The following is a 25,563-nucleotide window of genomic DNA, read 5'->3' on the forward strand; positions in this document are numbered from 1 at the left end:
TGCAAAGCTATATGACAACAAGGGAGTGAAAACTGGGAGAAAACACTGAATAAATGAATTTTATGGTATGTACACTGTATCTCAAAAAACTATTTAAAAATTCCCATACTCAGTGAAACTAATGTTGCAAGGGTTGGTTGAAATTAGGCAATCTGTTAATATAATTCCGTTAATAAAGGTAAGGAAAAAAATAATATGATCATCTCTGACATACTTCAATATTCACTTTATAGAAATAGTCAATAAAACAGAAATGGATAGTTTCTTAGCATGATAAACTATATCTAGGCATTAAACTTCTCCCTCTTACGGAAAAAACTACACACTTTCCTATTAAAGTCAAGAATAAGATTAGGATGCCCACCTTGATGTTTATAACATCAAGAAACAGAACAACTTAATTATGAATAGAGTTATATCACTAATTGCTTGCATAAAAATAATGGAATAACATGTAGCCAATACAGTTTATTCCATTGATTTGGAATGTTCTAAAGGATGTACTGAATATAAACAATATTTCACCAAAGTATGCCTACTTAGATACTATTTTTACTTTTAAGAAAATGTATATTCAATGATAATACACAAGGAAATCTACAGATTCAATGCAAACCCTATCAAAATACCAATGGCATTTTTTTACAGAACTAGAATACTTTAAATGTGTATGGCAACACAGAAAGACTCCAAACAGCCAAAACAATCTTTAAACAAAACAGGAGGAATCACATACCCTCACTTCACATTATACTACAAAGCTACAGTAACCAAAACAATATGGTACTGGCACAGAAACAGACACATAGATCAATGCTACAGGATAGAGAGCCCTAAAATAAACCTGCGCACTTATGGTCTATTAATCTACCACAAAGGAGGCAAAAATATACAATGACAATACAAAAGACAGTCTCTTCAATTAGTGGTGCTGGGAAACTGGATAGCTACATGTAAAAGAATAAAATCAGAATGTTCTCTAACACCATATACAAAAATAAACTCAAAATGGACTAAAAACACCTAAATGTAAGACCAGATACTATAAAACTCCTAGAGAAAAACATAGGCAGAACACTTCTTGACATAAATTGCAGCAATATTTTTTAGGATCTGTCTCCTAAAGGAAATAAAAGCAAAAACAAACAAATGAGACCTAATTAAATGTAAAAGCTTTTGCACAGCAAAGGAAAGCATCAACAAAATGAAAAGACGCTTTACTGAATGGGAGAAAATATTTGCAAATGATAAAACTGATAAGGGATTAACATTTAGTATATATGAACAGCTTATACAGCTCAACATAAAAACACCGAACAACCAGATTAAAAATGGGGAGAAAAATGGAACAGACATTTTTCCCTAAGAGGAAATGCAGATGGCCAACGGGCATATGAAAAGATGCTCAACACTGCTAATCATCAGGGAAATGTAAATCAAAACCACAATGAGATATCACTTCACACCTGTTATAATGGCTATCCTCAAAAAGAACACAAATAACAAATACTGGTGAGGATGTGGAGAAAAAGGAATCTTATACACTGTTAGTGGGAATGTAAATTGGTGCAGTCACTGTAGAAAACAGTATGGAGGTTTCTCAAAAAACTTAAATAGAATTACCATGTGACCCTGCAATTCCACTCCTGGGTATAGATCCAAAAGAAACCCAAAACACTAATTTGAAAAGATACATGCATCCCAATGTTCCTAGCAGCATTATTTACAATTACCAAGATATGGAAGCAACCTAAGTGTCCATCAACATCTGAAAGGATAAAGAAGATATGGCATATAAATGCAATGGAGTACTACTCAGCCATGAAAAAGAACGAAATTTTGCCATTTGCATCAACATGGATGGACTTTGGAGGGCACTATGCTAAGTGAGATAAGTCAAAGAAAGACAAATACTGTATGATATCACTTATATGTGGGGTCTAAAAATACAACAAAGTAGTGAATATAACAAAAAAGAAGCAGACTTACACATATAGAGAACAAACTAATGGTTACCGGTGGGGAGGGGCAATATGGGGTGAGGGAGTGGGAGGGACAAACTACCAGGTGTAAGATGGGCTACAAGGATGTACTGTACAAGGGGAATATAGTCAATATTTTGCAATAACTTTAAATGGAGTGAAACCTTTAAAATTTGTATTAAAAACAAATATTCATTTATGCTTTAGAAGTTTATACTGTCATACTTCAAATTAATCCATCAGGAAAGTAATATAAGTTACTATAAGTCCATATAACTTTTTTTGGGGGGGTAAGTGGTAATTGGATTTAATTTTTTAACTAGGTTTATTTATTTTTAAGAGAGGTGCTGGGGATTGAACCCAGGACCTTGTGCATGCTAAGCACATACTCTATCACTGAGCTATATCTTCCCCTACAAGTCCATATTACTTTTATAATAAAAAAAAAAGTTCATTCTAAATAAGTGTCGACACAAAAACTTTTATAGGAATGTTAATATTAGCATTATTCGTAATAGCCAAAAAGCTGAAACAACCCAATTGTGCATCAAATGATGAAACAAAAAATGAAATCAAAGTACTGATACATACTATATTATGTGAACCTTGACAATATTATGCTAAGAGAAAGAAGCCAGAAACAAAAGGCCACCTATTGCATATTTCTATTTGTATAGAAGAGCCAATATACGGCAGGTCCATGGAGAGAAAGAATAGATTAGTGTTTGCCAGGGACTAGGGGAAGGGCAACTGGGAAGTGCTATGGACTGAATGTTTGTGCCCCATTACCAAATTCATATGGTGATGCTCTCATCCCCAAAGTGATGGTGTTTGCAGGTGGGACCTTTGGGAGATAACTAGGTTTAGGTGAGGTCATGAGCATGGAGCCCCATGATGGGATTACTACACTTATAAGAAGAAACCAGAGAACCTGCTGTCTGGTTTTGTCTCTGCCATGTAAGGACAAAGAAAGAAATCAGCTGCCTGTAAATTATGAAGGTTCTCACCAGAACTTGACCGTGCTGGCACCCTATCTCACTTCCAGCCTTCAGAACTATGAAAAATAAATGTTTGTTGTCTAAGCACTTCACTTAGTCTATGGTATTTTTGTTACTGCAGCTTGGATTAAGACAGGGAGTGACTGCTAATGGGTACAGGGTTTCTTTCTGGTGTGATGCAAATGTTCTGGAATTAGTGGTGATGACTGTATAACTTCATAAATATACTAAAAACCACGAAACATTTTAAAAGAATAAATTTTATAATACGTGAATTAGATCTCAGAAAAAAAAAAGAGTAAATACATCCTATTTATTCTTACTTTGGATTTCCTAAAGGTCCTCCTGCAAATTGGGAGTTTCTGTCTAGAAATTCTTGCAAACCTTTTAGTTCTTGTAGCACTGACTCCAGCAGCTGGGAGGGAACACTACTTTCAATCTGAAAGGAAGGAAGTATTTTAAAAATTAAAAACTCTGAAAAAAAACTATAAAAAAGCATATGCTCTGTACATTTAAAATAACAGAACATAAAGTTTTAATTTTGAGGTACCCTATCTTCATAAACAATAAAAGTTATTTCTTATATCAATTAACACTTGGTGACCAGAATAAAGGGCTAGATAACCACATTCCTCTCCTCCTGCTCTGGTTTTATTGAGGTGTAATTTACAGACACTACAATACTCAAATCCTAAATGAATACCTTGATAACTTTTTATATTTTAATATAGTCACCACCCAGACCACAATATACAATATTTCCAACACCCAAGAAAGTTCTCTATTGCCCCTTTCCAGTCATTAGTCATTTGACCTCCTCGGGAACCAACCACTTTCCTTACATCACAGACTATAGAATTAATTTCATCTGTTCTTGAAATTCACATAAATGGAATTATATACTATGTTAAGTAAATATGTTCTTATTCTTAGAAATGTGAACTTTAAAGGAATATCAGTTAAAAAGCAAAAAAGCTTAAAATAAATTTCCTACATAATTCATATTAAAAAAAAAAAATCTTACTTCCTCAACTTATGATAATACAAATTTCTATGTTTGTTAACATACTCTGGAAAGTATGCCAATGCATGGAAATTAGTGCCAAGACCATGGAGTTTTGAGGCATATGAGCAAAATATTAAATAGTAACTTTGAGCAATATTAAGTATTAGGACTGACTCTATTCAGCCCTCACAACAACCTTATGAGGGAGATATATTCTCAGTTGACTGTGAGATATCAGGCTCTGAAGTGTCAAGAAATGTACTCATCAATTAGTAAGTGACACAGCTGAGACTTAACTCAGGAGGTAGACAATTCATTGGACAAGTACACAAACATGTATATAAAAGAATGCTCATTGCATCTTGTTTATAACATCAAGAAACGTGAAACAATCTACTTACCCATTAATAACATAAAATGGTTACGTACAGATAACAGAATACTATTATACAACACACTTACTGCAGTGATCTCTCTGCTGCCACTCTTGAATACTCTCTCCACAACTAAACTAGCATCCCAGATGTTTCTGGAACAAAAAAATATTTTAATGATTGTGCTTAGATCAATAAAAACAATCACAATATATTGTACCTTCCCTCTTATGTGTTTGTTCAGTTTTTAAAGGGTAGCAATGATTTCATTTACTAAGTTATCTGAAAGAACAAAAGGCAGGAAAATTTCCAGATCTGATACATCTAAGTTATTTCACATAACAAAACACTGCTAAAGAAAAATAGAGACTCTGGGTAATGAATTGTAAATATGGAAGCTTATAAAATGGGTTATGCAATGTTTCACATTTTTAAGCAAACGATTCAAATGAAAGCATACATCTCAAATCTAATAAAAAGATACACCAGACATGATAATTAAGTAGATGGTAGATGCAAAAATACCTGTAATTCTTTATCCCTCCCTACACCTATGCCCTTTACAACTGACTTTGATACCTCTCTTATAACGAGGAATGTTTCCCACTTTTTGAATCTGGACTGGCTTGGAGATGTCCACTTGCCAAGTAAATGAGGTGGAAATGACAGTAGGCCAATCTAGAGCCTAGGTATCAGGAGGCTTTGCAAGTTTCTCCTCTCACAGAACCTTGCCACCATGACGTGGATGATCCTTGGCTAGCCTGCTGGAGGACGAGAGACCACGTGGAGATCTAGCTGTCCCAGCTGAGGCCATTCTAAACCAGCAGACAAATATAACTCTAAACACGTGTGAGTCCAGCCATGGGTGACAGAACTCTCTTCAACCTCAGTGCTGATTTCATTTGCATTGTGAGCCTAGCTAAGACCAGAACTGCCTAACAGACTTGCAGACACATGTTACACTATATATTAATATACGTAAATATATTTTGAAGGTGTATATATGTATACACACATATAAAACACAGTAACAAATATTAATGATTAGATAATAAAAAGGCTGAATGAGAGAAAACAATTATATTAATGGACAAGTGAGCTAAAAATTGTAAGTAAAATTTAACAACAATGAATGATGTTAGAAATTTAAAGCTAAAAATGTTCAGTTACACAAAACAGATTACAGTGAGCAACAGTTAATTATTCTTTGAAAAACTTACCCCATGATTCGAGAAAAATAAATGCAGATACCATTGTGTTTTCCAGAGTACACAATCTCTGGTACAGCCATACAACTGATACCTGGGGCCTGAGTTGCTAAGTTTCCCACAGCACTCACTGGGGTTGATATGGTAGGAGGATGAACACCTTGTACACACATAAGGAAAACAAATCTCAAAATTTAACCTTTAACATTTAGAAGTCTCAATAACCAAAGTCAACAGTATCTAGACCCATAGGTAAGAACATTCACAAAAATACTGGAGTATATAGTTATTTAATTTGGTTTTCCTTGATAAGAGACTGAGACTCAGATGGGAACTCCTGGATGGGCTTTCAAGTGTAGGCAATGTAGGATGTAAGAAAGCTTGCAATCATTGCACCTTAACACTGGGTGTGACATAGCACTAATTATACAGGTCAAGACTGGTAATTAAATCCTGGTACCCAAAAGGGGGGCTTTCCAAGCACACTATTAAAGAGTTCCCAAGTAAAGGTATTTGTGATCAAATGCCAACACTTGCTTGGAAGCCACTTCTATTAAATTACATTATTTTTAGGGGACTAGGTCAAGTTAATCTTTTTCACTCTAAGCATCAAGAATAACAATTCACAATGTTAGCTCCTCAAAAAGAAAAGTAGTAGCAACCTAAAACAAAAGAGGCACCTTGAGATGGTGTTCCCAAAAAGGATGGATTTGGATACGGACTACCACTAGGAACAGGAGAACCTAAAAAGGAAAGAAGAATATACAGATTTATGAAATTATCTCCCAATATTTTGAATCAGATCAAGATTAGAAACTATTTCTATGCATAAGACTGAAGAGTGGCATTCAAGAATTAAGGACTCGTCTCATTTCTCAGTAACTTTCTAATAATCCCCACTTTGGAAAACATTTAGGTAGGAATTTTTCATTAAATCATTCAACTCCTTCCTTTTGAATAAAAAGAAATGAGTTCTGTAAATACTATTGGTATTTTGTTTCCTAGTATACATTAAGGATTCAATATTAATATATCATCACTTTAAATAAGAGCCGGACATCTATAGAATTGTTCACTAATAATACAGTAGCAGCAAAATAAAAAAAAAAGAGAAAAATTTTATCCATTAAAATATGCTACAGAGCTTATAAAATTCAAGCTCTATTAGAAACAGTTCCATTTCAATGTTTCATACTCACTAGCGTAGACAGGAGACCCCAGGATGGGACCAACATTACTGGGAGTGGGGAGAGTGGTTGGAAATCTCATCTGCGCTTCACCACCGTACCTATTTTTATAACAACAGGGGCTGAGTTTATTCAATGAAACTATCCATCTTAAGAGCTGAAGCTGTTCCAAGTCCTGCTTAGTTTCAAAATAAATGCTTTAAACATTGGAGACTTTAATGCATTAAGTTGACTGTGAAATACTGTGTAGATACATAGTAAAATACTTATTTAGTAAATGTTGACTTGAAACTGCTACCAAGAAGAACGATAAGGGACTCTGGCAATTTCTAAAAAAGGGTCTGCAGTGCATAGAACTTACTTAATGAGTAAGTATAGTTAGGGCACTATACTCATTAAGAATAGGGTAATTTTCACACCAGATTATGGTTAGACTACTTAAAAATTCTTTTAAACAAAATTGCATTTTAAATTCTTATTCTTAGCTCAATATTTTCCAGATAAAAATCTCTCTGATATCAAGTTTTCTTAAAATGATTTAGAATCTCTCAATGTAAATGATACACAAAAAGCAGAAATGGTATAGTGTTTGAGGAAGTAGAAAAGATAGATGAGATAGTAACTGAGGTAGAAAGAAGACTAGACAGAACTTGCAGGAGAGAATTCAGACAAAGGGTAACAATGCATAAATTATGCTAACCCAGCTGCTCCCAGTACTATTGTCATCTTTCCAGATTTCATCTTTTTGCAAATAAATTTCACTAACTTTACTCAACTGTCGTGCACTCACTTAAACAATCACACTGGCCAATGCAACCATTAAGAAGTGGCCAAGAACAATAGAATAGTGTCAAATACCTGAAGAAAGCCCGAGTAGCCCAAGCAGATACTTCTCTGTCACAGGCAGCAGTGGAACAAGCAAGAATAAGGCAAGTTGCACAAGCCTGGTCTTCCTATTAAAAAAAGAGCATCTTCCCTTATGTTAAACATCAACATTTCAAAAGAAGTTTTGTTTACTTCTCTATCCCGTGTTTAAATATGTGCCTGGCACAGAGCAGGTCCTTGATAAATATTTGTTGAATGAATGAAATCAGCTGGTATGAAAAAGGAAAAGTAAAAACTATTGGTTTTAAAGTTTACCACAAGCATTATTATTAAAGGATGCTTTCTTTTTGTCTAGATTCTATTTTAGTTTCTGGTTTATTTTCCAATTTTTTTCTCATGGTGTTTTAACCTTTTAGGAAATAACAATAGCTAACATTTATTAAGTACTTGACATATGCCAAGCACTATTTTAACAGTTTAGCACATATTAATCCTCATGCCGCATACTATAATTTAGTGCCTATTTTACATATGAGGAAATGGAAGCCCAGAGAATTCAAGTAATCTGCTCTGATAGTAGAGCTGCTGGTATGAATCCAGAGTGTGTATATTTAACTTTGATCTGATATTCTTGTTTTTAAACTAAGCAATCCCAGTTTTACCTCACCATTTCTAATTATGGCTTTAAAATACTAATATCCCATTACTAGTGCCTCAAGTTTTTTCCTCATGTCATTAAGTGTCACAAAAAGGGTTTTAATTAAAAAGTTATGTCTATAAATGTTTTATTAGTAAAATTATATTTGTCATAATTTGAACGTCCCACTCTTACTGGTACGCTTTAATGATAAGAATTTATCAACAGAACAAAAAATCTGAGCATTTATCATAAACTTTATAGCATATCAATCTCACTCCTAAATATCAGCACTCACATAGTGATTAAGGCAAAGACAGGAAGACTGGTATTAATGACAGTATTTTGGTTCTAACTTACATAAAATGTGGCTATCATTCCCACTGTGTAAAACATTACCACGTGAAACAAAAAAGTACAAATAATTACCTGATGTAATTTAAAGAATCTTTCAATCTCTTCTCCATCTCCACCCACGTTACTCACAAGTAGATGCCTCAGTTGATCTACAGGTCTAAGTTTATGAAACATAAGACTCCCCTAAGGAGTTAAAAAAGAAAGAAAATGAGTAATAGATTTACCAAGATGGCTAGTAGCAACTGACCTTACTAACTCAATAAAATCAATGAAACAAAAAATAACTTCAAAAGTACAAAGTAAACTGGTCAAAAAGATCATCTATATTTCAACTTCCAACCTATACTAGATCTATAGATCCAAACAGAAAACTTAATTAAAAAAAAAAAAACAAAAACAAACAGTGCCCTTACCCCATAAAAAGGAAAGCAAAAGGGTGCTGGCTCTGTTAGACACAAAACATATTATAAACCTTTATCTTATGCACGGTAACAGCACATGAATAAAGAGTCAGATTAGCAGAATAGAACAGAAAGTTCTGACATACGCTCAAGTAGAATTTAATATATGATAAAAGTTGCCCCTCAAACCAGAAGATCAAAGTTAGATTATCCATTAGTCATGTTGGCACAAGTATGTCCTCTCTGGAAAAAATAAAACTGGATCATACTCATATCTATACCAGGATAAATTCTGAATAGATCAAATACTTAAAGGACAAAAGAACACTATAAGAGTACTGAAAGAAACTATCATTATTATTTTACTTATTTTATAATGAACCTCACAGGGAGGAAAGTTTTTTTTTTTACTTTAACAGAAATCCCAAATACTAACTGAATATTTCAACTACTTATAAACTTATCTGCATGGAGAAAAAAAATCTCAATAAACAAAATCAAATGACAAACCAGGAAAGATATTTGAGACTAAATCACAAAGTTAGTTTCCTTGATATATAAAGAGATTTTATAAATAAAAAAAAGACAACTCAATAGAAAAGCAGGTACAGAAGAGGAACAGATAATTTACAGAAAAATGAACACTAGAAAAGATAGTCAACCTCACTCTTAATAAGATAGCATATCGTACAGGATGTAAGGAAACAAGCACTCAACATTCACCGATAGTGAATGTGTGTATAAAGAAAGGGAAACTGACAACATCTGTCAAACTGAGAAATGCACATACTCTTTGACCCAGCAGATACAATTGTATAGCTTTACTCACACACATAAAAAATGATATAGGCACGAACGAGGTTGTAGCATTATTTTGACAGCAAAAAGATGACCTGTTAATAAGGGCCTAGTTAAAAATGGTACATCCATATATAGGAATGCCTTTCAAATGTAAAATAGAATGAGAAAGTTCTTTATATATTAACATGGAAAGATGTCTAAAATGTATCTTTGAAACATTAAAAGCAAGGTATAAAAGGGTGCATATAATATGCTATCATCTGTTTATAGATAAATTTGTATTGTTTGTATATCCACAACATACCTTTGGCAAGACACAGATGCCATGGGTGTCTGTAGGGAAGGGATCCGAACCAGAAGGGAGGTTTTATTGTGTGTACTCCTGTTTACCTTTTGACTTTTGTCAATGCATTACTACTCAAAAAATAAATATTAAAAAAAGTATATTTTTGAAACAAGAGAGGACTATCCTGTAAGATATAAATATAGCTTATTCATTTTATTCTGCTGAAACATGGTGATAGAAGTGCTACTTTAGAAAAGTGTAACACATTATAAAGAGCAAGTTCTTTTTGTTGCGATTTTGATATTTACAAACTATTCCTTAAGAATATTTTAAGAGTAAACATCAGTAAGCACCTAAATGACTCTATTAAGCAACTATTGCAGGATACTTTGACAAAAACATTAAATACTGCTTCTCTTCTTTTTGTCTCCATCTTAACAGAATATGTACATACTTGCGCTGAGAGGAGAACAAACTTCTTTGGAGGCAACATGTGCTGCTGTACAACAACTGGTGAGTCTGTTATTGGAATATGATCCTTGTTTAAGGGTGTGATTATCTTATCTACTTTCAAGTCATCTATTGCAGAAAGAGCCCAGGAATGACCATCGACACGAGTAGTCATCTATGCAGAAGAAATAAAATTTTTATACATATTATTAAAGTTATACAAAGCAAAATCTTCTAAAAAATATAATCTCTAAATAAATGTAGGATTTAATAGATTAGTAATACATTAGCATGAATATTGTCAAAAGTCTGTATTTAATTTTCTAATACCTATTCTTCTAATCAGTCATCTTCTATGATAGTAAATAATTTTTCATTCTAGAAGGCAAAGGTAAAATTTTCTATAAACAGTGTTTACTAAAATTACAACTCTTTCAACAGCCAATTGTATACCTTCTACCATCTTCCCAGGATATACTGATCTATATTGGTACATTCAGTGCTTAAACAGCTGACATGTAGTTTTTGTTCCCTTCTAAAGTTATATTTATTTTCTAAGCTAATATACTCTCAGAAAAAAAAGTGTCTAAAATCTAAAATATTCTATTATGAAAAATTTTAAACATCCAAAAAATACTGAAAGTACAGTAAATGTCCATATACCCAATATCTAGATTCAACAATTGACAGCATTTTGCCGTATTAGCTTTCTTCGTTCTTTCTATATGTATTTTTTCTTTTATTGAACCATTTGAACATTATGGATATCATACTTCACCACTAAATACTTCTGCATGCATCTCCTAAAATAAGGATGTTCTCATATAACCCTGATACTACTGTAACATTTAAGAACATTAATAATTCTCTAATACAATCTAATGCCCAAGCAACATACATTGGTACCCTGGGGACTGGGAGCTGGGAGGGGTGGCTTAGGTGTGGCATCCGGCCAGGAGAGGCCTCCAGTCCAGGAGGAGCTGAGAGGAGGTCATCCCTACATACTCCCCTTGATGTCCCCTACTCCACTCCCATCTGTCCTCCTTGAGGCCCTAGTATAGCTCATGCTGCCTGCCCTAGAGGCTGTTGATCAAATTGGATAAAACCCCCTCTCTAGGGTATGAAAAACATTCTAAAAGGATTCCAATGTTTTCTTTAAAGATTTTTTAAATGAATACTATAATGACTTCTAAACTCACAGAGGAAAAACAAAGAATTAACAGAACATACTTTTCAGTATGACTTCTAACCATGTAAGATTATTAGAAGCAAACAGTAATAAATCAGAAAATAAAGTTTCTTACACTTTTATTCTTCACTTAAAATTATATTAACATTTTTGTTTATAATCTTTTACGATAATTTACCTGGGTTTCCATCATTGGCTTCTGGAAAGGAAATGTATCATGATTGACACACCATAAGATGTCATTATCTTCATTTTCTGAGGCTGCCATCAGTAGAATACCTAAGTTTAATACGCAAAATCTAGTTATATGATGTCACATAATACACATCTTAACAATCATATTAGTGACATTAATATGGGTACATAAGTAAATGGCATTGATCTTTATAAACAAGTTGTAAAATAAATAAAAATAAATCCCCTAAAAGAACATATAATTATTAGCGGGATAGAATCATTAAGTGTTCTGGAACTTATACTGTATTTCTTTCAGGTAAACACAATTTTTTTCACATTTTAACATTTATAAAGTTAGGATATATTTCTAATCAATGTGTTTATCAGGTTAATTATTATATTAAAAAGTATTTAATACATAAAAAATTGTGACTTACAATCAATCATATCTAATATTCAGTGTAATAGAGTTAATGTACTGGTTAATTCAAACACAGCATCAATAAAAATAATAAAGTTACTAGTGGAATGGCAGAGATAAATGTACTCTAAAATATTACCTAAGAAATACTAGCTAATATTACAGTCTGATTTTAAAATATACTCTCCTGTACTCAATTCCAGCTCCTCCCACTAATTTACTCCCTTTATATTGACTTTAGTGATATGAATCTTGAGTCCATCAGATGACTATAGGTGATGGGACAATGATTAATTATTAAATTATATAACTAGCTTGTAAGAAATTGAGAATAGTTTATATCAAGCAAAGCGGCAAAAAGTGTTTCTTAAAATTTAGCATATGGAAGTCTTTTGGAAAAACTTAAAATTGATTGCATCATACACATAACTGAAACCATAGTACTTTTCCTCAACAGATTTCTAGCTTTAAAACTTAATTCTATTTACAACAGCATCAAAAATAATACTTAGAAATATATTTAAGAAAAGTGAAAAACTTGTACAGTTTCTCATGTGTTACTGTAAGAAACTAAAGGAGGTATAATAGATGTCCCATTTTCATGGATTTGAAGACTTAATATTGTTAAGATGGCAATACTCCTCAAATTGATCTACATATTCAACTATCAAAATCCCACCTGCCCTTTTTTGCAGAAATTGACAAGCTGACCTAAAATTCATACAAAAATTAAAGAGATCCAGAACAGTCAAAGCAATCTTGAAAAAGAAAAAAGACTGAAGCTGGAATTTCAAAACTTATGACAAAGCAACAGTAATAAATATTCTGGGTTACTGGCATAAAAACAGACATATAGACCAGTGTAATAGAACTGAGAGTCCAGAACCCATGTATATATGGGCAACTCATCTGAGACAAAGGTACTAAGATAATAGGGAAAGAATAAGTCTTTTCAACAAATGGTGCTGGGACAACTGGATAATCACAAGTAAGTAAATAAATAAAGTCAGACATACTTTCACATGATGTAGAAAAATGAACTCAAAATGGATCAGAGACCTAAATCTAAGAGTGAAAACTACGAAACTCACACGGGAAAACATAGAAGTAAATTTTTGTGACCTTGGGTTAGGGAATGGCTTCTTAGAAATGAACCCAAATTATAACAACAGAATTAAAAATAGATAAATTGGACTTCATCAAAACTAATTTTTGTGAAAGTGAAAAGATAACCTACTGAATGGCAGAAAATATTTGCAAATCATATACCCAATAAAAGACTGTGCCTAGAATATACAAACAACCCTTACAAATCAATAATAAAAAAGACAAATAATTTGATTCCAAAAAGGGTTAAGGATCTGAATAGTTACTTCTCCAAAGAAGATGTACAATGACAAATAAGCATGAGAAAAGATACTCAACAACAGTAGCTTTCAGGCAAATGCAAATCAAAGTCACAATCAGATACCATTTCACACCCACTAGGGTGGGCATAGTATTAAGACAGAAAACAAGTGTTGGGAAGAATGAAATGAAAATGCAACTTTGATATACTACTGGTGAGAACTGTAAAATAGTAGAGTCACTTTGGGAAAGTCTCGCAATTCTTCAAAGGGTAAGCACAGAGTTACCATATGATCCAGCAATTCCATTCCTAGGTATATAGCCAAAAGAAATGAAAACACAAAAACCTGTACATGAATGTTCACAACATTATTCATAATAGCCAAAAAATACAAACAACCCACATGCCCACCAAATGATAAATACAATGTGGCACATTCACAAAATGAAAATATTATTCAGCCATAAAAAGAAATAAACTTGTTACACTGTGGCTAACCCTTGAAAGCACTGTGCTAAGTAAAAGAAGCCAGTCTTATATTGTCCGACTGCATTTAAATGAAATGTCCAGAGCAGATAATTCCATAGAGACAGAAAGTAGACCAGTGATTTCTCAAGGCTGGAAGAAGGGGGAAATAGGGAATGACCGCTAATGGGTCCATGGTTTCTTTCTGGGGTAATGAAAATGCTCTGGAGTTAGACAACAGTTGATTCACAGAGTTGTACAACCATCATTAAACACTAATGGATTGTATACTTTAGTATAAAAGGCTAAATTTTATAATATGTAAATTATATTTCAATTAAAGCTGTTATTAAAAGTGCTGTGAAGGTGCATGATACAATGCATTTGAAAACAATTCCATTTATAAAGGAAAGCATCATTTGCATGTTGAAAAATAATATTAGAAGACACAGTAGAATAAACAGAGAAAAGGCTTTAGAACAACAAGGAAATCAAAACAAACGTTTCACCAATGCTTTCTCATATTGGGGAACAGATTTTTATAGCTTTGATGTCTAAGGAAAATTTCATTTTTTAAACTTAATTATGACTCCAAGAGTTTGTCATCAAGATTTCATATTGTTGCATGCAAAACATTTCACATCCATAAAGACACTGACACAGCAGGCAGGGCAGGAGAAAAGTCATTCAGGTTTTTCTAATTATTCCGAAGGAACAAAAGTTCAGAGTCTGTTATAGTGGATGTAACACTGATTTTGGCCAGTGAGTTCATATACAAGGCTAGTAAGAGAAAACAATTCAGAAACTATAGTTTTTATATACATACCCATGAAAATTTCTGATATATAAGTTAATGTATAAAAGGAGTTTCTGGATAAAAAACTAAAACATTCGGAACTGCACTGGAAATCTCATTATTTTCTTTTATTATACTATATGGGAGAATAAGTGACTACATAGATCTAAATCACCTTTTTTTTTTTTTTTACGGAGGGGAGGTAATTAGGTTTATTTAATTATTTGTTTTTATTGTAACAGAGGTACTGGGGATTGAACCCAGGACCTCATGCATGCTAAGCACTTACTCTACCACTAAGCTATACCCTCCCCCTTCTTTATTTTCAAATGCCTCAAAATGCATTCTAGTTTTAATAATTTTAAGAGTTTAATATTAAATCTGATAGTATTTCAGAATTTACCTTTACTATAAAGAGCTTTATGTACTTTTGAAGGCTTTTCCACTGTTGAAGATGCTGAGAATCCAGGAGGTAAGCGGATGTGGACCAGTGTCAACGTATTAGGTCGTGCTAATGGCTGTCTGAACGGACAAGTGCTGAAATACAGCCTTACACCTGGGGATAGGGTAAAATTATCCATCATTAACAGGAACTAAAAGATGGGAGGTACATCTGTTATTGAAACAATTCCACAAAGAATCATAGTTAATGCCATATATCACTTTCCTGACTGATCTTAAATCACTATGTGTACTACCAGCTGAAGTGATTCCTAAGACATCACTTGGAATTGACAGGTAAATCAACACATTTCAGTAGAAAGAACCTACAACTGTGAGACAAGGGAACCTGCATTCTAATTCAAGCTCTGTCACTAAATGTTATCTTTCAGGCTTGCTTTCACATCTATAAAATGAGGAGACATAGCCAGACGAATCTTCTGATTTTTAAAATCCCTAATTTTATGCATTATTAATATGGTTTTATAACTGATACAGAAGTAAAAACATACTTCTAATCATAAATTTCTAAGCCTAAAGATTATCAAGTTACCACAGTAATAGCACATGTATAAACACAATAACGTACCTGCATGTGTGACAGCCAATAACTGACAGTCCAGTGATTCGGAGTTTTCAATCACTGCTATTTGAACAATTGGTTTAAAAACAGAACGATCTATGGTCCTAGAAGAAAGAAAAACTAAAGTTTATTTTTTAAATGTGTCTACTAAATTATAAGGAATATATTCCACTAGCATTTTTTACATGTTTAAATATGCTAAAATAGTTTAAGACTAACTTCTTAGGAAAGTAATGTAACAGCAGCAAGAACTGGCAAAACCCTTCGAATGTGTGTCATTTACATTATTATTGTTAAAAGGAACCCCCTTTTTTTTAAAGACCATAAAAGAAGGCTGGATTCACTGAGTAGTTAACGGGGAACAAGGTGTTTTAGAGCATCAAAATATCACTGTAAAGATTACCAGTAATTAAAAAGGGGGAAACAACACTGTAAATCAACTATACCTCAATAAAAATATAATAAAATAAAGGGGGGGGGTGAGCATTCATAATGGAGATCTAGTGAATATCATCTCAATCAAGTGTTCATTATAGGAGAACTTGTATTATGTTCCTCCCGATGTAATGCTGTAAAAGTTCACATCATCTCAGTATTGGCTAAAAACAATACTACCCTGAATCTACACATCAAGAAAAAAAGACACATTCAGAAATTGGGATATTCTATAAATAACTATCTTGTCCCCTCTCCCAAATGTAAATATCTGAAAAAGAAAAGGGAGGAAGAAGTCTGTTTTAGATTAAAGGGACTAAAGACCAGTGCAGCTCATAAGCTCTGACTGACCTGGAGAAAAATGTAAAGAAAAACACTTATAAAAGGCTTGGGGGACTATTGAGTAATTTTAATATGGACTATACAATTATGATAACACTATAAAATTATGAACATTTTTTAGGTGTGGTAGTGGTATTGTATGTAAGAACTGAGGAGACGGAAGCTGCAGGATTTGAGGGTGAAAGTCACGATGTCTACAACTTACTTTCAAACAGGTCATAAGATTGAGCAAATAAGGCAAAATTCTAACAACTGGTGAATTTCGATAAAGGGTATATCAGTCTTTATCATGCTACTCTTTTCATTTTTCTGTGGATTTGAAACAATTTCTCCAAAAAAAAGTTGAGAGAAGAAAAAATAAACTCTTTTAAATTGTCCGCTTTGAGAATTTTTTGTCACTGAAAAGCAAAGACAACACTTTCAGGGATCATTTCTATAGTTCGTTGTTGAAGAGCAAAGAAAACATGCTGACTTTTCACAAGACTATCTGACTGTAGCAGTGACCCAGGCACACAGACAACAGAAGCTGTAAATCTAAGGTCTCTGTCACACGAAGAGAATTTCTGTAGCTAAGTCAGTTGTGGCACATGCAATAGCAGTGTATTTATCCAAAGACTTGGCTTCTAGGTTGGGTCCCAGTATTTATTGAGGAGTTTGATCTCAGGCAAATCATAACATCCCTCAGTTTCACTCTCCTCAAGAATACAGTGAGGATAATACAACTGTGAAATTTTGCACCCCCAAATGGGAATGTGTGAATTACTAGATCAATGATGTTAAATGGGTGGAATGGGGAAAATTTTGAGACTTGTGGTTTCCTACTTACAAAATCTGTATGCCAGTACAGACCACTTAAAGTATAATTTAAAGCTCCAGGGGAAAACATATGTCAAGCTGTACTTTACACCATAAAACATCCTGCCTTATGTTTCAAACCATCAAACATAAGACTAAACTAAAAGGAAGTATCTCTGGCAACTATTTCAAGCATGACCTACGCTGTCATCTCCCTCAACATTCTTTACCTTGTAGAGAGATTCTGAGAAGGGAATAATTTTAGTATACTGCATGTAAATAATGTAACTATGCCTGCAGTGAAATGTCTGACAATACATTACATATTACCTAGCAATGTTTCCAGCAGCAGAGACAATAGAATTCTGGGATACTGAGGCAACTCTATTCATTCCCTGTCCATCATGGCCCAAATCATACACCTGTGAATGAAAAAATTACACCTACTTAAACATGATTACAAACTATATACATTTTATAAAATAACCTTTCAAATAAATAGTTATTAAATTAACTTTTCCTTTTCAGGGATCCTTTAATTTTAGTACTTTATACAGGTATGGAAACACTCAGAGATCTGTAGTTTCATAAAAGGTGACTCTAAGAAGTGGTTTGGGATTCTTTTAAAAAACAAAACAGTTCATAGGAAAATTCTAAGAGTGACTAAATCTTTCTTAAAAACAGAGATGCTTTTCCCCTCTTAAATGGTGGTGTAATATAATACTTACCTGTATTACTCCTTTCTCAGATCTTGTATACAAAATATTTCTTGAATTATCGATTGCAATTTGAACAATAGGATCTAAAAGTAAGAGAAAACAAACAAACAAAAACCCCAGAGATTAACAAATCAAACTCATTAGCAGCTTACAACAATTAAACCTGGTGGTTTACATTCAGGGCTTTCCTTTTGCTTTGTAGATAAACCTTAGGTTGTACAAGGACAAAGCCAAGAAACATTTAGGTCAGACAACACGTGAAAAAGGCAAACATCACACACTGTGACTAGGTTAAGAGCATCACCAATAGGTTATTCTGTACTCTACATGAATTTTAAGCTTCCAAACTTAAAATAAGTTTCCAAACCAAAAATAAGTTTCAAATTATTTCTTCATTCAACAAACTTTAAATGAATGCTTGCTATATGCTAGAAACACATAAAACAATTATACCTGGTCCATCCCTTCAAGAAACCTCCAGTTTAGTTTAATAATTCATTATGTGAAAGAAAATACTTAAAAAATTCAGTCATATTAACATTTTTAGGTGCATTTATCTTGTTTTCCTGGAGCATTTAAAAATTATTTTACCTGCTTAAATCTCTCAGTTTATTAAAAACTCAACATATATTCATTTTATGATGGGAATTTCTTCTAGACAAGGCAAAACATGTATTAAATGCCTTTCATATACACAAACACATGTTTTTGTTTAAGCATATACAGCTGTTTTAAACACATGTTCTATGATGCTACATTTATAGGAACTTGGGAATAAAACTCATTGTCTCTATGTCTAACCATCCCCTCTCCCTTTAAAAGACTATATGAATGTATGACAAATGTTATTTAGTAAGAAACCGTTTCAATTAAGAATGAGAATTTCTAAAGAAAATGTTAGGTCAACAATCTGTTAAAATTTTTGTTTGTCCAATTTTTTCTCTACTCACCATCTTCTGAGAACGTGAACTGCAGTAATGAAGGAACGAGGAAAGAAAGTGAGCTCTTTGAGTGGTTTATTTTCCTACATCTCTGGCTAAACCAACCTGCTTCTGCCTTAAGAGAAAAAAATTGAAAGAAAGAAGACTTGTAAATGTAGGTAACTCCATCATAGCACTTATTATATACCCATGTTTATAAAAATTCTCAAATCTTAGTGAAATACCAGTAATTGTAAATAAAGTGAGACACACAACTCAAAAGTAAGTACTGAGAAGTACTGAGTTTAGTCCTGTAATTAAAAATAGAGAATGTACTTAACTATAATCAAATGAGACTGCTTTCAATGAAATCAGCTACGACTATTCCAGCAACTAATTGTTACATTAGTGGGCTCATTTTAATTATCTTAAAAACTCCTGTTTGAAAGGAAAGGAAAGTAAACATAGCTTATAAGTACACAGATATTTTTATCTCTCCCTACTATTGCTAAAAGGAAATGTAGGGGAGGGTATAGCTCAAGTGGTAAGAGTGCATGTTTAGCATGCATGAGGTGCTGGGTCAATCCCCAGTACCTCCTCTGAGAATAAATAAGTAAGTAAACCTAAGTACCTCCCCCACCAAAAAATAAATAAATAAATAAAAGGAAATTTAAAAAATACTGGCCATCACCATCATAATCTAAAGTCCACTCTTCAGTGTTTGAGTTTTGGCATACTTAAATCTGTTACAAAACTTCTGCAGTGAACAAAACCAAGAGAAATTGGGCAAAGAAGAGACACAATATAACATAAAAAAGCTAACCTCAGTTCTAATCCTATCTCTGCCACTAATTAGCTGTGTGACTATGCAACTAGCAATAAAAAAAGCAATTTTCCTCTATCTGACTGGTCAAAATAAGTTTGAAAATACCAGTGTTAGAATGAGGAGGGAGGAGGAAAAGATACAACCATAGATGCCTGCTAAGAGGCTAAAACTCTTAAGAAGGCAAAATGAAAATATAAGATATAATTTAAAATACGAGTATACTGTAACTCAACCATTAGAATTTTAAGTCTTTACACTAGAAAATATCTACACATATGCATAAGGAGGCCTGCAAAAGTATACTTACTATACTCTTATTGTGAAAGGAAAAATCTAAAAACCTAGAAGTCCATCAAGAAAGGAACAGTTAAACAAATCATGTACATTCACTTTATGGACAACTGTGCAGCAATCATAAAACATAACATGTATCTATCTACCAGATACTGAGAGGGAAAGACTTTAATGATATAGTTAAATGGAACAAACCAATTATGAAACAAAACATAAGCAATAACACACATAAAAACATACATACGCAGAAGTACACTATGTACTTGTACACGTGTATATGTACACATAAATACACATGTATATTTAGCTAGAGACGTATTTATAGGTATTTATCAATGCATGTATCATATTCTACAAGGACATAACAGATAATGGCTGAGGAGAGAATTGGATTCATAGGTATGGTATAGTCATGAATGACTACAACTTTAACTGCATGTCTGACTACTTCCCATAAGAATATATTAATGTGCTTATATAATTAGAAAATAAAGATGAAACTTTATCTATCCCTACTCCGTCAAGAGGGAGGAAAAAAGGTGCTGACACATGTCAGACTTACTTGGTATGCTACTTCATATAAACAGCCATCCTTCCCAGCCAAGAAAATTCTGCCATTATCGGTGGAAGTTATTGTTAAAAGGTAAGTATTATCAGTAGGAAGAGAATATAGGGGATCTGGAAGCAACTGCATTCCACCACACATACTGTCATTGAGAACTCCAGAACCTAATTTTTTAAAAAAGAATACAGGAAATCATTGTATGAGCTTTTTAAAATTTTAAAACAATCATTACATTATTTTCAGAATTGATACTCTTATTGAATTCGCAATATGCCAGCAATTTTAAAAAATGTATGTACAACACATATTTTTAAATTACTATAGTCTGATATGAACAATTTGATAATTCATGTTAAGTAGAATCCACAGTATGTATATATATAACACACACAAAATATATAACACATGTAATTATATATGTTCCATAATCTATATATAACATAGTAAAACATCAAACAAAAAACCCAAAGTATTAAATTCTGGAAAAAAGCCTAAGGATGTGGTAACAGTAACCATTAATTTGAATTCCTGAAATTCATTATTTTATCCAAAACATTGCTAGAATGCAAAAGAAACCACTGAATGTGCTTATAATAAATTAATTGAGTGCTTCTTATTTTAGGGTAAAGAATAACATGTATTTCAGTGGTCCATATGTTAAAATGACCATTAAAAAATTAAAAACAAAGAAATTGAAGGTACTATTGAAAAATTACTAGTGGCAACTATTTCTCTTCTACTACCCTTTCTTTATATTAGACATTTAAGAACTATACACTAATATGGTAAATATATCCAAAATAAATTTTGGTGGAGTTACTAACCTTAAAGATACCAAATTTATAGGGAAGCATTATTTTCCTATGAGCAAATAGCCCAGAAAGTTAGTGAAAAAGATTAGTTTTTAATTATAATATTAAATTGAGCAACACAGCATTTTTAAAAAAATACAACATGTGGGTTGCTTTACCTGTTTGCAAATTAGTATAGCTGAGTCCAAGAATCACTATATCTACAGGGGTTGCCAAAACCAGAAGGTGTCGTACATGAGGTTGAAAGATGCCTAAGACAAAGTAAACATGGGTTAGGGACTATTTTCTGGAAAACATCAGAATTTAAGCATTAACAGAAATGGTTACCATTAAAATGAACTATGGATTAAATAGCGTATGAAAAGTCTGAAACTAATTTAGCTAATTTTGATGTTAAATTATTACTACCTATAATCATTTAAATAAGTAAATAGTAGGGAAAAACGTAGAAACAAACACTTCAGTATTTAATAACATTTAAAGTCAGTGTTACACTACAAAATAGTTCAGGTTTATTAAAATATAAAAATTTCTATTTGTATATTCATGTTATAGCATTATCCACAATACCCAAAAGGTAGAAGCAATCCAAGTGTCCAATAGATGAATAGATAAACAAAATGTGGTATGTACACACAGTGGAATATTATAAGGCCTTTTAAAAAAAGGGAAATTCTGACATATGCTACGATAGGGATGAAACGTGAAGACATGATACTAAGCGAAACAAGCCAGTCACACGAAGATATTTTATATAATTCCACTTGCATGAAGTTCCTGGAATAGTCAAATTCATAGACATAGAAATGAGTTTATATGTCAAATGAGTTTATAAAAAAGCCACATAATTTATAGTTTCAGAAGGGGCATTAAACCAAGCATAAAATTTTTTAATGTTAACTCATGCTAAGGTTATCGTTTAACTTTAAAGAGCATGGAGCGGCATGAGATGTAATGTATAATTTCACTGTCATGTTACGATATCCAAAAATAGTGTGTCACTGATAGAAATAGAAGGAAATATATCTTATATTATGATACTAGATATTTCTTTATATGTATACATTTGGGTGTTAAATGTCACTTAATACAACAAAGCTCCTATTATCATTTGGTTTCACTTTCACTGATGAACACTGAGGGGCACAAAGACCACAATTTTGTGTTTCAAGGTTCAAGTCAATAAAGCTGAAGGCACAGACCTTCTACTTAATGACCTCAAAATATACCTGATATTTCAGAAGCTGATTTTAAAAGCTTGACATTTATGAAAACTTAGATTTTCCTTAATAAAAGCCATATCTCAAAGTATTCAGTCACAATGCTATGCCAAGAAGTCATATTTGATTATAGAAACCTTAGTGAAGTTGGAATTCTACAGGTAATGGAGTTGGTTTATGGCTTGGAGTTTGAAAAAAAAAGGTAAGTAAAGCAGTGCCTTGTCAAATGATGCCATCTTCTCTAACTTCTCCTAATTTATTCAACTATTTTGAAACAGGAGATGGTAGAATTGAAAGTCACTTCCCTTCAGGATGCAACAGGGTCAAATGACTGACATTTCTCACCTTAGTCAACTCTCACTTCTTAACTATGAAGTGAATATAATTATCTTTTAGAAACTGCCATAGTTACTTAGGTCTTTGGAATGGTGAAAAGTTTCACAGCTCAATAAAATTTTGAAAGAAAAATCTTAATAACTGTGGACAAATACGAGCACTTATGATCCTTTGCAACACCTGTTTTTGCTGCTTTGATGAAGAAACTCAACAGAGTCCTAACTTACTGCATTTTATAAAGGTATGCTTTGGCGTCAAAAACTGAGGTCAGTGACACATTCAAGCTCAAAAACAACTTCAATGACAGTATGAACTGGTGCCCTTTCAAAAGACTTTGTCCAGAAATAGGAAAATATAAAGTTCTTCTCCTCCACTGAGAAATACACTGGTTTTCCAGAAGTGGGTGACTAAACTTAAGGCAGGAGGTACACTTTTTGGAGAGACAAGGAAAGATCAATCTAAAAATAACTTGCAGGAAGGAGTTTATACATGATTTGACTTAGGTGGCATCTCTATTGGGTCACATAAATCAAGTAAATTGTTTGATTAAGAATCATATAATCTCTATAATGAGCAGTCTCCCAAAAGCGACAAGCTCTTTCAGCCAAGCTATCTCCTTGGAGATAAAGGCTGGACAACTATGTAAATCTAATCTTTCAATACATGAGAGATGCTTCTTTGAACTTGAGGAATGTAATTAAGCCTTGTGATTAATTTCTCTATGGGCAAAAATGTGCAAATGCTAGAAAACTCTAAGGAATTCCTTTGTTTTACTCAAGCAATGACAAAATTGAAAGCTGGAGTCATAATCTTCTTGCTTACATAGAAGTTTCAATAGAGCAGACTCTTGCCAAAAAGCAACTGACTTAAAAAGATGACTTTAACTGGAAAATGTCTGTCATAAAAGACAAAAAGTAGGATAAAGACTTTGTAACTTTAACATATTTTTGAGTCAGAATTATCAGTACTTGCTGACAGCAAAGTCAGAACTGTTTGATTATCAAAGACAACATCTCTGCTGCCAAGTCAAAGACATGAATTATGCCATAATTTTAATTTTGCGCCGAAATTTACATTAGAGTAGAACTATATTTTACTATTTGTTTTAGACAATTTGTATTTATTATAATAGAGGGCATGAACAGCTGTTGACTTTTATATGAATAAACTTTTAAACTAAGAAATAAAACAGAAACACATCAGGGTAAAGACTGCTTTAAATTTCTACGTAAAGGAAAAACATTCCAATATAATCACACAGTGTATAAAACTGCATCTTTATATTTATGTGAATTAGTATCATTTCAAAATGGCTGTAACCTTATAAATTCCTACTTAGGCCTTGTAAACAAGTAAATTTCATTTGTTATTTGCTCCTGTAGGAAGCTGCATTCAAGGGATGTATATTAAATTTAAATCAATCAATTCTGCATATCAGTAGCTCTGATAAAAGATCTAGTGTAATGAAGTTGAAATTTTAAGGTAAACAATGCTTGTGACTTCTCTCAGGATTTATTCTGAACTCTGTTCTCACACCCTTGGGCTATCAAGACTACAAAAATGCAGAGAGAAAAATGGTTTTCATATTAAATTCAGTAATTAATGAAAAATGTATAATGCAAAAAACTTCAGGTAAATCAAGAAAGACTAACAAAAAACAGATAACATTTAAGAATTATAGTTTAACAATTTTAAAGCAGACTCACTTATATCATAAAGTGAGAAATTGTTAAATATTTCTGATCACTTTTTACATTTATAATTAGAATTCAGACCAAAACTTTAATAGGAAATTTAATTACTTAGAATGTTATCATTCAGCCCTAAAACATTTGAAGTCTATGTATATACAAACGTTAACAATCTTAGTAGTTTTATTTCTTACCAGCTTTTGGTTTCACAAGCCCCACAGCAAGGATAGTCTCACTAAGTCCATCAAAATAGGCAAGGTCTCCTCTGTTAATAGTTGAGAAACATGTTATACACATAAAGAGAAAGTTTTATCTTATAATACTTAAGACTACAGAATATCATGAACCAGCAAATAAAACTTTCAGTTCCAAGACACAGGCACACAGGACTGCTTAAGGCTAAGTATAAAACAAGAAAAGGGAGACCGTTAGTCCCCATTACAAGAATCTCCCCACCACGCTGCAAGTCAGGCCAAGTTTCCCCATTTTCCCACCCTGTGGAATTAAGACTCCTTCGGTAACGGACACAACCCCTGGAAACTAAGATCAATACTGGGAAAGCTGGGAATTAGAGCAGTGAACTGAACAAGATTATGTTTCTACCATCCAGATGGAATTAAGATTTATAATAGAAAGCTACTGGAATAATTGAAACTAAGTCTAAAGTTTTTGTGGA

At 32.8% G+C, this 25,563-nt stretch overlaps 1 protein-coding gene across 1 annotated transcript in view; it reads right to left on the minus strand.

Moving 5' to 3' along the window:
- The window catches only part of NUP155 (nucleoporin 155), a 52,264-nt gene that overhangs the window by 20,976 nt on the left and 5,725 nt on the right, over positions 1-25,563 (minus strand). The window contains exons 4-20 of the mRNA XM_006185139.2: positions 25,082-25,152; positions 21,799-21,891; positions 20,826-20,992; positions 19,174-19,279; positions 18,233-18,306; positions 17,835-17,926; positions 15,939-16,036; positions 15,312-15,464; positions 11,880-11,980; positions 10,517-10,687; positions 8,647-8,757; positions 7,614-7,708; positions 6,768-6,856; positions 6,249-6,311; positions 5,581-5,728; positions 4,449-4,515; positions 3,304-3,419 (exon numbers count right to left, since the gene is read on the minus strand). Of these exons, the coding sequence (XP_006185201.2) occupies positions 3,304-3,419; positions 4,449-4,515; positions 5,581-5,728; positions 6,249-6,311; positions 6,768-6,856; positions 7,614-7,708; positions 8,647-8,757; positions 10,517-10,687; positions 11,880-11,980; positions 15,312-15,464; positions 15,939-16,036; positions 17,835-17,926; positions 18,233-18,306; positions 19,174-19,279; positions 20,826-20,992; positions 21,799-21,891; positions 25,082-25,152 (1,815 nt within the window). The remainder of the gene's footprint in view (positions 1-3,303; positions 3,420-4,448; positions 4,516-5,580; positions 5,729-6,248; positions 6,312-6,767; positions 6,857-7,613; positions 7,709-8,646; positions 8,758-10,516; positions 10,688-11,879; positions 11,981-15,311; positions 15,465-15,938; positions 16,037-17,834; positions 17,927-18,232; positions 18,307-19,173; positions 19,280-20,825; positions 20,993-21,798; positions 21,892-25,081; positions 25,153-25,563) is intronic.

This window comes from Camelus ferus, chromosome 3 (assembly GCF_009834535.1).
Source record: "Camelus ferus isolate YT-003-E chromosome 3, BCGSAC_Cfer_1.0, whole genome shotgun sequence".
Taxonomy (NCBI): Eukaryota; Metazoa; Chordata; class Mammalia; order Artiodactyla; family Camelidae; genus Camelus; species Camelus ferus.